At 39.0% G+C, this 13,282-nt stretch overlaps 1 protein-coding gene and 1 non-coding gene across 2 annotated transcripts; both read right to left on the bottom strand.

Annotated features, from left to right (window-relative positions):
- Positions 1-2,279: 2,279 nt before the first annotated feature.
- Positions 2,280-7,463, bottom strand: LOC133906056 (uncharacterized). Its single transcript, XM_062347846.1, has 7 exons — positions 7,347-7,463; positions 7,092-7,166; positions 6,908-6,982; positions 6,703-6,764; positions 3,264-3,432; positions 2,778-2,858; positions 2,280-2,657 (listed from the first exon to the last, which is right to left on the bottom strand). The coding sequence occupies exons 1-7, from the start codon at positions 7,394-7,396 to the stop codon at positions 2,561-2,563; spliced, it is 609 nt and encodes a 202-aa protein (XP_062203830.1). The 5' UTR covers positions 7,397-7,463; the 3' UTR covers positions 2,280-2,560.
- Positions 7,464-9,351: 1,888 nt separating this feature from the next.
- On the bottom strand, positions 9,352-9,424 carry TRNAK-CUU (transfer RNA lysine (anticodon CUU)). The gene has a single exon. It is a non-coding gene; the product is annotated as a tRNA-Lys (tRNA).
- Positions 9,425-13,282: the final 3,858 nt, after the last annotated feature.

Here is a 13,282-nt window from a genome sequence, read left to right as displayed (position 1 = left end):
TTAGGAGATACTCTTCTTCATATCCAATATCCTGACTTATATAAGCTTTGTGATGATCCTGATATTTTAGTTTGGAATTATGGTTTGGGTAATAACTGGAGGGTGATGTTTAGAAGGACTTTGAACCAGAAGGAGCATGATGATTTACAGAATTTGTATGAGAGGCTTCAAGAGGTGACCTTAAATGAAACAAATGATGAGGTGCTATGGGCCTTGGATAAGACTAGAATGTTCAAATCTTTATACAGGTTTATTACCTTTGGGGGTGCTATCAACAAGGAGGCTTATGCATTTTGGAACAGCAAATTGCCTTTGAAGATTAAGACCTTCCTATGGTAGATTTATCATAATAGATTACAATCTGCTGTTACCTTGAAAAAAAGGGGTTGAAAAGAAAGTGTTAATTGTGTTCTCTGTGGTCATTTGGAGACATCTGATCACATTCATTTTAATGTCCCTTAGCTATGTTTGCCTGGAGTTGTCTCAGGGAGTGTTTTGGTTGGAGGTCTCATACCAAATCTGTGGAAGAGTTCTTGTCTCTTTGGCTTGGTCAGAATTTTAAAGGTTCGGCAAAACTGACTGTATTTCTTTTTGCAGGTTTAGCATGAGAAATTTGGAGAGCTTGTAATAGGATGACGATAGAAAGGAAATTTTGCTGCACTCCCCATTGATGTTATTTTCTCTAGGATTTCATACTTGCAGAAATGAAGGATTCTGCTTAAGTTGGAAGATAAGAAGACGGTGGAGATAGCGCTTTCCAGGATTCTGCAATGGTCTTCAGCCTTCAAAGGGAATCAGTTGCTGGTATCTGATATGGTGGAGATTTAAGCTTCGCCTTTCGAGCTCATATTAGTTCTGTCTTCTATGGTAGTCTGAGTTTACTTTTGGTTTTTCTTGCTCATGAGAGAGCTGTTTTCTGTCCTTGTTAGATTGATGGTTGTGGCTCTTTCCTGTTTTTCTGGTCTCCCCAGCTTTTCGTTTGCTTGTCTTTCTTAGTGAGCTCTGTGTGGTTGTTTGACTCTATATTGGCTTTCAATAAAAGCCGAGTGAATCCTGTTTCAAAAAAAATTCAACCCTCCTTCACCAAATCACTATCTATGGTATGTACGGTAGTGGTAATCTCCAAACAGAGGCACCATAAGAGTAGAGGAGGTATTTATGGAAAAAAAATCGGGGGTTTTTTTAGCTGTAGTAGCGCAGGTGCTTAGTGGAAGGTAATACGGTTATTTAAGTCCCACTGCTTATATTAGTACTAACAAGATAGTTAATTATATTTAAGCACATGTAGTCTTTGTTTATATTGAAAATTATAATTTTTAAGTATTTGTAGTCTTTGTTTGTATTAAAAATTATAATTTTTATGTAGATGTTTAATACTCTCTTTTTTAAGCACTTAGCTATAAGTACTTAACATTATTCATGCCCTAAGAGCATGTACAATAGGATGCTTATGAAAAAAATAGTTATCTTCTCAACTGCACTATACCAGATGCTTACTTAAGCACCGCTATTTATATTAGTGCTAACAAGATAATTAATCATGTTTAAGCATATATAGTCTTTTTTTACATTGAAAATTACATTTTTTTTATGTAGTTGCCTAACACTCTCTTTTTTAAAACACCTAGTAACAAAGATTAAATTTTGGTTAACTTCATGTGAAGATTGAACATGAATTAAACTCTCTGCACCAGAGTAATGGAATCAGATCATAAACCAAACCCTATCAATTCTTGACCCAGAACCATCACCCGTACCTAAGGATACAAGTTAGTATTCAATAAATAGTTTTGAATCAGTGTTTAGTTTATTTTCTTCTTCAACTTAATTAGATAAGAGTAAATCTTTAGTTTTTCTTAAGTTTTGAATCCATCAAATGACCTCTAAAATATAAAACTTACATTGATAACCTTATCAATGCCTTCCCTAGGTATTGTGCGCACTTGCCGGTAGAGGAGACCCACCGTGCGGGAATCACGAGACCCGGGATCGTCAGAGCCGTGGTCGTCAGCTGGGACGCGTGATGGGCCACAAGTGTCAAGCGTGTTATTTTTCACCATCTCCACCGTGACACAGGCACACAGTGCAGTGCTCCCTTGCCCCGTCCATGTGTCCACCATCACTGTCGGCTCGTCCTGCCGCCCTACAACCTCCCTCTAAGCCGGGTGACAATGAATCCCCCTCCGCTAACCTTGTTGTCACCGCGTTCACACACGTCAACCAAGAGAAACACTGATTTCAAGCACGTGAGCTCTAGGAGATGCGATGAAGAAAAAAAATGCGCAAACAAACCAGCTTATATATCACTTAACATCACACCATTACAGCACATGAGATACTGATTGGGTGAAACAGCAGCTTGGCAGCCACATGATTCCCTAATCACAACATCACAAGGTGTTGACACTTGATAGTAGATAGTACATCACACGCAGCTGATCACACAAGTCGCAAACTACAGCAGTGCAGGAAATAACATAGACGCTCTCATCCTCACACCGGATGGCTCTTTATTTACTGACACCCCCACACGTATACATGCACACGGATCACCATGTCCTCAGCAGTTGCAGGGGTTGCACTTGCAGCCGGAGCCGCAGCTGCAGCCATGGCCAGCCTCGCCGGACTCGGCGGCCTTCTCGAACCCCTCAAGGGACCTGCGATAGAAGTAGGCGGGATTTCAGGCATGGATCTTGGCATAAAGCAGTTTAGGAATGGAGCTTGGAATCTGTTTCAAGTTTGAAGTGGATCTCGGATAAATTGGTGGAAGTTCATACCCCTTCTCAGGTGCAACGCCGAGGAACACGGCTGCCGGGGAGGTGGTGGTGCTCTTCTCAGCCAAGTCAGGGTACATCTTTCTGCATCCAGCAAAAGCAGCATATAAGTTTCAGTAACTAGCTAGCGCTTGCGCTCTTTTGTCCTCGGTTACGAGGATGCGATGTATCCTTTCGCACCTTTGTTCCGTTTTCCCGTCTTAATACAAAAATGCGCAGCTCTCCTGTGTATTTGAGAAAAAAAATAACTAGAGAGGATCATCTCTGCTCATATATTTCTCTAAAGAATTATGCGTAGGTTTGCCTGAACATAAATCATCGGCAGTTACAGCTCCGAAGCAATGGGAGAGATCAGTTAAGTAGTCGCAAAGGCATGATTTTATCATGAAAACATGTTCAAATCGCTCAAACAAGGTGTTATCTTTGAACAACTTATCTCAGTTTAGCTTGACATATTCATGATCAATGGGTTATGGCTGTCAAACGTACCTGCATCCGCCGCCGCAGCCGCAGCTCGAACCGCAGTTGCAACTTCCACCGCAAGACATCTTCTGAACTTTTATGTCTCCTGGAACCTCAAGAACTCTTATGCAAAGAGAGAGGAAAGCTTGAGTTGATGAGCACAGAGCAATTGCCAAGCAGGGCACACATGTCCCTCCTATTTATAGAACTTGAGAGCAACCAAGCAACTGCATAACGTGTCACGCATTCGCATGTCAAGATGCAATATAGGTCGGCTGAGAAAGTCATGGAAAATCCCAATACTCCAATGATGTCATTTTTTTATGCGTTTTTCTCAGAGTGAGATAAAAGATTATGGTGGTGCTACGAAAACTGGAATGGAACGAAAATCCAATTAGTTGCCCGGTCAGTTTGGCTTTTGTAACAGAATTTATTTTTGCACTAGTTGCCTACTTCAAAAGTTGTGCTATTCTTTTGTTTGAATCTGAATTAAATTCTTGTACAAATGGGATCAGAATAAGTACTGTGCTGGTTCAAATCTTGCTTTCGCACCGTGATGCCAACTCTTTGCTTTAAAACAGATGCATTATTGCACAGATTTGAATCGAATCATAACATATGTTTCTTGCATGAATTGAATTCAAAACGTCTTGCACAACTTGCGTTGAATTTAGTAAAGTACTCAGCTGTTCAAAATCTCGCTTTCAGACCGTGATGCAAATCCTTGCTTAAATAGATTCATTATTGCACATCCTCAAATCGAATACGTTTCTTGTAAGAGTTAATTTAGATTTTCTGTACAACATGCATTGTATTTGACAAAATCTTTAGCTGTTCAGAATCTCTGTTTCAGACCGTGGTGCAACTCCTTGCTTAAATAGATGCATTATTGCACATATTCAAATTGAATACTTTTCTTGTTAGAGTTGGATTCAAATTTCCTGCAGACATGCATTGGATTTGATCAAATCAAATCTTGCTTTTCAGATCGTGATGCCAACTCATTGCTATTCGGAAAAAAAAACTCATTGCTTAAATTTATGCATTATGGCACATCTTCAGATTGAATACCTTCTTCTAATAGTTGAATTCAAATTTCCTGTACAGCATGCATTGAATGTGATAAAAAAAATCCTTATCTGTTCAAATATTGCTTTCAGACCGTGATGCAACTCATTGCTTAAATTGATGCATCGTTGCACAGCTTCAAATCGAATATGTTCCTTGTAAGAATTGTATTCAAATTTCTTGCACGAAATGCACTGAATTTGATCAAGTTCCCGGTAAAGTCAACCTCATACCAGTTCCATACCTAACGTAGACCACTATTGTACAAAACTGGATTTAAAGAAATAAGTTCCGGTTTGAACAGACCATAGGTTTCTTTCGGTGAATAGAAGTACATGATTCAAGTTTCTTGCACGAATTGAATTCAAATTTGTTTAAGCCATTGACCAAACCAATGTTTATGCTTCAGAACCCACGGGTTTGCACAAGCCACAAACTTAAAGAAATACATAGCTTGTACGAAAGTGAATTTGAAGAAGGCCCCTCCCCCAATTGAATTCAAACATGTAGCAAGAGCTGGATTGAGTTTGATTGATTTCTTTGGCAAAGTCAACCCTCCTTCGCCAAATCACTATCTATGGTATTGTACGTTACCAATGGTAATCTCTAAGCAGCAGCACCATAAGAGTAAGTACAATAGGATGCTTAGAGGAGGTATTTATGGAAAAAAATCGGGTTTTTTTACCGCGGTAGCACAGGTGCTTAGGTGGAAGGTAATACGGTTATTTAAGTCCCGCTGCTTATATTAGTGCTAACAAGATAGTTAATCATATTTAAGCACATGTAGTTTTTGTTTATATTAAAAATTATAACTTTAGAAAATTATAATTTTTATGTAGGTGTTTAACATTTTTTTTTAAGCACCTAGCTATAAGCACTTAATATTATTTATGCTCTAAGAGCATGTACAATAGGGTGCTTATGAAAAAAATGGTTTTCTCTCAACTGCAATTCGTCCAGTTGCTTCCCGCGGGTTTTCATGCTTACTTAAGCACCGCTATTTATATTAGTGCTAACAAGATAATTAATCATGTTTAAGCATAGGCAGTCTTTTTTTATAGTGAAAATTACAATTTTTATGTAGTTGTCTAACACTCTTTTTTTAAACACATAGTAACATAGATTAAATTTTAATTAACTTCACGTGAAGATTGAACTCGAATTAAACTCTTGGACCAAAGTAATGGAATCAGATCATAACCCAAACCCTATCAATTCTTGAACCAGAACCATGACCCGTACCTATGGATACAAGTAAGTATTAATGAATAGTTCTGAATCAGTGTTTAGTTTATTTTCTTCTTTAAGTTAATTAGATAAGAATAAATCTTTAGTTTATTTTTAAAATTTTGAATCAATCAAATGACCTATAAAATATAGAACTTACATTGCTATCCTTATCAATGCCTTCCCTAGGTATTGTGCGCACGTGCCGGGAGAGGAGACCCACCGTGCGGGAATCACAAGACCCGGGATCACCGGAGCCGTGGTCGTCGGCGGGGGCGCGTGACGGAAAAGGAAATTCTATGAGACCCTTCACCGAAAGATCTTTACGAGATCCTGATTCAAACTGTATTTCTCTGATCTAACGCTAAGTACGTGCAACTGAGAGGAATAAGGACATATGACATGCACAAAAGAATTTTTTTTATAAGATAGGCTCTTATAAAATTTCTTTCCACGTGACAGGCCAGAAGTGTCAACCGTGTTATTTTTTTGATTCGCGGAGGATTACCGCCACCCAATCTGCGATCAGAAGCCGTCCGATCAATTCTGCACGGACCTGGTTGGAGGTAGGATTACTTTTGCATGGGGACCCATTGAGTCTATAATATTTTTGTCCGGAGAACTAGAGATCGAGTAGGGAAGTGTGATAGTTTCGGAGCGGCCCTTCCCTTCTATCGTATTATGCTATGTACCCAAGCTGCTCTGTTCCCATACGCGAACGTACCATATCGCTGCCCGCCGTGGATGGCATTGGCGGCCAGTGAAACCACGGTGAACCGAAGCAGTCAGAGGAAAAGTCGCTGTTTCTTGGCATAAAAGACTCGTTTTCTTTCTTCTTCTGATTCTCATTTCTCAGTTGGAATCAACACTTATGATTTTGAGAGCATTAGTATCCAGATTTGTGAGACTATGCATGTTCATCTTCACGCCATAATCTGCTTCCTGAATGCGCAGTTGTGCACCTGCAAAAATTTAGAACTAGCAACTTGATTCCTAGTTGCCTTATTGGTTACACTTTTAAAATTACTTTTTAGTATTAATTTTCACCAAGTTCGTCTCAGCAGAAGAAGCAAGACCGAGGGAACATTCACAAGCAAACCAGTATATTAATCTCACTCCACAAATTTCACAGCAACACATGAAAACACAAGGATACTAGTAGCTTGGAAACCTAACATTTTCCTTTCCCAATCACAAGGCCACATGGTAGCCTGAATGGTTCTGATCAGTCCACTGGTTTCACAAGCCACAGTAGCACAGTAACAGGAGACCATCAAGCAGCCAAGCTCTGACATAGTATTGAGCCATTGCATCGATCGAATGGCTTCTTATTTACTACTAGTAGTCGGCCCCTTCAGCAGTTGCAGGGGCTGCACTTGCAGCCGGAGCCGCAGCTGCAGCCATGGCCGGCCTCACCGGACTCGGTGGCCTTCTCGGACGCTTTTACGCTTCTGGGAAGAACAGTAGATCAGTTTAAAATGAAATTTGGATGTGTTTTTGTTGAGTCAAGCGTAATTTGGAAAATATTTTGGGTGAAGGAGTCATGGTGAAAATTTATACCCCTTCTTAGTTGAAACACCAAGGACCAAGGTTCCTGGGGTGTCAGTGTTCTCTGCCAAGCCATGGTACATAACACTGTGCCCAGAAAAATGAATAGAATTGAAAGGTTTCAGTTTTTGCTGGACCAATAAATGGAAGAAAAATGAGCTTACTGTCACACCCTCTGTAGAATTGTGTTTGAGCATACTTTCATACTTCATATTGATAAATTGAAACATGTATGATTAAAGAACCAAAGATAAGTAGCAGATATACCCACAGCCGCAGCTCAAACCGCAGTAGCAGCTTCCGCCACAGCAAGACATCTTCTAGCTAGTAGCTGGAGTTCTTGTTACCTCAAGTGCTTCTCTGAAGATTGAAGATGAGCTTGAGGAGTGGGTTGCATTTGCCCAACAAGTTTGCCCCCTATTTATAGTAGTGTTGCTTCAATCCAATAGGCTGATTGGAATTTAGTTTTTTAAATAATTATATTGAAGTTTTGTAGACAAAAGTTACATATGTCTACTCAATCATGTGAGTATCAAACAGATAATCCAACAAGAAATTGTTCACTCTTCATGTATGATCTACGGAGAATCTGATGCGATGTTTTAATGTAAATATGAAAGCAAAAGAATGATATTGTGAGGCATCTTTTTCATGGTAGCAGTGATATCGTTTCAGTGTCGTTAGGAATGAAAAGATTTTTATCCTGCGATGAACTTACTTCGGGCGGTCTAAAAAGGAAAATGGCCATATTTTTTGCCTTTGAAAGAGTTTGATCTATCAAATAACTATGCAAGTTGGATTGCATCTTGAATCAAGTTCAAAGTTTATCTTGTTCCAATCTTATTTTACACCAAATCTTTATTCAAAGAAGATGAAGTACTGCACAAACTGAATTTGGATGAAGCTCTTGTATGGAGTTGATTATAGTAGATTAAGTATTGCACAATTTATTTTTAGTTTGTTCGCTTTTGATTGAATTTCAGTTCGGCGCCTTGACAGATGGCTCAAGTTGGCATTGTAAGGTTACATGAAGCTTTCTTTTTTTTTTCTCGAAAAAGTCCATGAAGCATTCTGTATGGCTTAATTTAAACATATAGAAACAGAGAGAATGTTGCTTTCAGTTTTAACGTTGTTTCCAGAACTCCTTTATAGTAACTATTGACATCAAATTCTTTTTTTTTTTTTTGCTAATGATGCATGTTAGGGAAGGTTTGTGTCGTGCTTTGCAAGAGACTAAATTTCCAATTTTTGTGATAAAAGTCCCATTTCTACCAGGTTAGGTTTCATATATGTGTTTCTTCATGATTTGTTCTCAGGAAAAAAAGTTCATTTTGCTTGCAGGGAAAGAAAGGCCTTCATGATTTAATTCAAAAACAAGCAAAAATTAATATGATTGCTTTCGGTTTGAACATTGTTTCCACGGCATCTTGTATAGTTTTAAGAAAATTGGGGTTTGCAGTTGGTCCAAGTTCGGACAGATTTTGTCCAAACTTGGGTGTACTTTTCCACACATCACATTGAGAAACATCAAAAGCAAGAGCCTCGTTTTGAATTCTTGTGATAAGGGCGTCCTTTCCATCACATCAAACATAGATATGTTTCCTTTTTCAAAATATAAAAGTTTCTTGCTCCTCACGGAGCTAACAATAAGAAATTTAGGGTGTAGTTTCTGATTCAAACAAAAAGAGGGTTCCTTTCAGTTCTGCATACCAAAACAAATTCATAAAATTTAGGACAGATTTTGTCAAAGTTAGGCGCGTTGTTTCAGAAATCGCAAGACGAGACAGCAAACACGACAGCCTAATTTTCATGCTTGTGAACGGAAGTCCTTGTTTCCACCATATTACATCTTGAAACATCGAACAAGGGGTTTGAGTTCCTTGCTCTCTCCGGAGCAGTAAGAAATTTAAGATGTGTTTTCCACAGCTGAATTCAAGTATACGGAGACAAAGCTCTAGTTGCTTTCAGTTCAACGTTGCTTCCACGGCTTGTACTATATTTTTTTCTATTTTCGATTTCATGAAAACATGGGTTATTTAAAATCTCCAAATTTAGATTACGTGAAGAGCTAGTTTGGAAGCATCTAACTATTTGTCTTTTGAGACTGAATTATTCAAAAAAGCTACTTGATTCAGGGAAAAGAAGAAAAAAGGAAGACAGATTAGTTGCATTTGAAATGAAAATTAAACTATGGAACCATGGAATTGGGTAACTGTGCAGCGGAAAGAGGTAGAAAATTTATTGAAGAGGAAGAAAAAACAAAAAAAAATATCGCCCACCGTGGGGCTCGAACCCACGACCACAAGGTTAAGAGCCTTGCGCTCTACCAACTGAGCTAGACGGGCTTTGCGTAAAAATTTCTGAATTTGTTATAAATACTAAAAGTGACGTGCTAACTCAATGGTACATCTTTCTACCAAAATAGTGTGCATGATAATACCGCACTAAACTGATCTCTTCAATATATTGTACCAATTCAAGAGACACTGCATAGTGGAAAAATGGGATCCTGTAACATCCTGATTCAAACATTGAACCTGAACTTCACATGACCCCTACAACATGTCAAATTGCTGAAAGTTCTGCCTAAAAAGGAAGCACCTTTACACACAAAAGCATCCGTTTGAAGCCACAATGATCCAGTGGAAGTAATAGGACATAACATCCTGCAGTCTTGCACCCCTCCTCTTCAGTTTTCCAGACATTGAACCCGAACTTCACAGAACCTCTACAACCTGTCAAATTACACAAAAGCACCTTTGCCTAGTAACTCAAGAAGATTGTGAGTACAGATTCATGTACAATATTTGATGAGATCCACCAAAAGGATATGCATATTCACTATTCACTTATATAGAAGAAACATAATACTTTTTGCGCTTCCAGAAATGTGCCTTTCACATATTCATGAACAGAGGATGAACACCAGAAATTTTAGGAGAGTCACGAGTTAGATATGTACCAGAATTGACTATCAAGAACTCATGCCAGTTTAGTTACAATTCGCAGGTATATGATACAACAAGTAGAAATCAAGCACATCAGAAAGGTTTGCCTGTCAGATGTTTTATTCAGGCATCTGCTACCTATTTCCTGTCTAGTCTCTACTTTCTGTTTCCAACAATATCTATGCATTGCTAACATCTACTAGTTCATTTTAGGGGACTAACATCTACCACATTTGATAACTGCCAGAATGGCAATTCTGGTAAAATGATCTTCACAGTAAGTGTAGCACAATGCTCCACCAATGATCCATATATTAGGGTACCTTTCTTCTTTTTTCGATAAAGGAAGTTTTTATTGAACTCAGATAATTACATCAAAGTGATACAATCGAATTAAGAACACTCCCAGTCTCTGTATAGCCAAGATACACACAACTCAAAAAGAAAAGAAAAAATATAAAAGGACCCCCCTTGGTATAGCAAAGAAAGACATCATGTACATGGGCAGGCTGCTAAGCACTGAATTTATCAATGTCAGTCACCCACCTGTTGAAAGGTGTTTTCCTTTCCAACTTCTAAGTCTCCTTTCCAACCGTTCCTCGACCCCTTTCCAATCAACATTCCTTAGTTTTCTAAAATTAATAGGAACGCCTAAGTATCACAAAGTGAATAGTTAGATGCTTCTTGGACGTCACCAAATCAAAACAATTCACTCTTATGAAAATTGATCTTAAGACCCGATAATTGCTCAAAAGCACAAAGCAATAGCTTCATATTGCGAGTTTTTTCAAGGTCATGATCCATAAAGAGTATCGTGTCATCGACATATTGTAGAATAAACATATCATCATCTATAAGATGAGGCACCACTCCACCTATTAGCCTGTCTGCTTTGGCCTTTTTGATAAGAAGAGCTAGCATGTTAGCAACAATATTGAACAACATTGTTAAAAGTGGGTCTCCCTGCCGGAGTCCTTTTTTCGTTTGAAAGAAAGTTCCGACGTCATCATTCACTTTGATTACTACACTACCTCCTAATACAAAAGTCTCAATCTAAGTGATCCACTTAGACGAGAATCCTTATATCCGAAGAGTCTGTAGTAGGAATGGTCATTTGACCTTGTCATAAGCTTTTTTAAAATCTACCTTAAAAATAACACCACACAATTTCTTTCTGTGCAATTCGTGAATGGTTTCATGTAAGATGACGACTTCCTTTAGGATATCTCATCCTCGCATGAAAACAGTTTGAGTTGGACTACATGGTCCGCAATAGAATTTATCTGATTTGTGGCCACCTTTGTGAAGATCTTAAAACTGACATTCAACAAACAAATAGGTCTATATTGCTGAATCCGGTTTGCCTCTTTGATTTTCGGCAGCAAAGTTATCATCCCAAAATTGAGGATAAATAATGGGAGTTCGCCCACATATAAATCCGGGAATAAATTCATCAAGTCAAACTTGATGACATCCCAGAACTCTTGGTAAAATTCTACCGGAAACCCATCAGAACTGAGCATTTTATTATGTTCCATATTGAACACAGCATCTCAAACTTCCTTCTCTGAAAATGGTGCCGTGAGGAAATGATTCTCCACCTCGAAGACCTGAGGGACATCCTCTTTCCTAGACTCATCAAGAGAGAAAGAATTGTCCTCAGACGGTCCAAACAAGACTTATAATCATTAGTTATGTAGGCCTTTAGAGCGATCTCGCCTTCTATTTTACCTTCCTCTTCATCTAGGTAAAATATCTGTTTCTTCCTATGTTTTTCATTGGCAACCATTTAGATGTACTTGGTGTTATTATCACCAATTAAGACATCCATCACCTTTGCCCGCTAGTACAACTTGAGTTCTTCTTCACGAAGAAGTCTGGCCAACTAATCTCTAGATTGAGCCAACCTCTCTCAACGAGGTCAGGCCGCATACTTCAGCGATAATATCCAATTCATCTATGGTGGACTGGAGGTTACACTATTCTTGTTTATACGTGCCACTGGGTTGGAGGTGAGGTGTGGGATGTGGGTCAAGCTGAAATGGGTGTGTGTTGGCTTACCTAGGAATGCAGAGGTGCGGGCGCCAATTCAAAATAGCCCAAAATTTTTGGTCGGAACCAAAATTTACCAGGCCCCACCGGTAAACACGAAAATTGGATTTATCGGCATCTTTGTCAGCGATAATTTTTTCATTGGTCCGAGCAGCACTTTGACAGCCTCCAAGTGTTCGGCCTCTGCCCTGACCTCCTCACCAACCGCCTCCACTTGGCATGATGTATGGTCGAAACAACAGTTTGGTGCAAAAAATTAAATTTTCAGATATACTTTTGAATAAGTTGTTGTGTAATACTCCTCCATTCAAAAATGTAAGACGTATTTTGTTTTGAAAAGTCATTAAAAGTAAACCTCACGATGCTCCAGGACCTTGAGCCATGGTGATACTCCGTCCATCCAGATCCGGTGAGGTGGCGTCATCTTGCCACAACATCGATCTTCAGCGAGGTCGCATCGCTTTCTTAAAACCTTGATTTTCTCTTCCTCTCTTTCTCCTTCTCTTCCCTCGAACATATATCCTGATATTTTTTCATGTGAGCTGATTATTTTGTTGAATCAATCAAAAGTTCTTGGAGTTGAAAGTTCTGTTGTGAATCCGTGGTTGTTCTTCCTGAATCCAAAGTTTGTGCTCGTGAGTTCTATGTTTTCCGCCAAAAATCAGAAGTTTTCCCCCAAAATCCAAAGTTCTCTCACCCAAATTGAAAGTTCCATAAGCTGAAAGTTTCTCTCCCAAATCGAAAGTTTTTCGGGATGGATCAAAAGTTTTCGGGCATTGAATCCAAAGTTCATTTAAATTCCCAACGTTCATATATATGGGCTTGGGCTTGGTCATCTAGGCCCAACTCATTTGGCTACAAAGCCCGTAACTACGTTGGCCTCATTTAAATTCCCGTTTCATAATTGTACAGCCCCAAAGGCCCAAACTCAAGAGCTCATCTTGAGCCCATTTCTTTCCTCGGTCGTCTCGTCTGCCTGTTCGCTTCGACTTGGAACTTTTGAAACCGCGTGCGTATATATGCTGTTCGTTTCCTTTCCTTGTGGTGAGATGAGAGTTTGTATTGTCAGATGATCACTAGTCACATCACATGTAATAGTTCATTTGTTTTAATTTAGCCATCCATCAAAAAGAATTCGAGAAATTTAGATGGCGATGAGGACGTCTGATCCGAGAGGCATGCACTTCTTGCCTGTCTACATGC

Source organism: Phragmites australis, chromosome 23 (assembly GCF_958298935.1).
Source record: "Phragmites australis chromosome 23, lpPhrAust1.1, whole genome shotgun sequence".
Classification (NCBI taxonomy): Eukaryota; Viridiplantae; Streptophyta; class Magnoliopsida; order Poales; family Poaceae; genus Phragmites; species Phragmites australis.
The sequence above is the reverse complement of the archived record's forward strand: the minus strand, read 5'-3'. Positions and strand labels throughout refer to the sequence as shown.

Bases quoted from the DNA above. Each gene is read 5' to 3' on its own strand.
- LOC133906056 (XM_062347846.1), bottom strand. From the start codon at position 7,396: ATGTCTTGCTGTGGCGGAAGCTGCTACTGCGGTTTGAGCTGCGGCTGT. The intron at 7,167-7,346 runs GTATATCTGCTA...TTCTGGGCACAG, and splicing joins GGTTTGAGCTGCGGCTGTGG to TGTTATGTACCATGGCTTGG. The intron at 6,983-7,091 runs GTATAAATTTTC...TGTTCTTCCCAG, and splicing joins GGTGTTTCAACTAAGAAGGG to AAGCGTAAAAGCGTCCGAGA.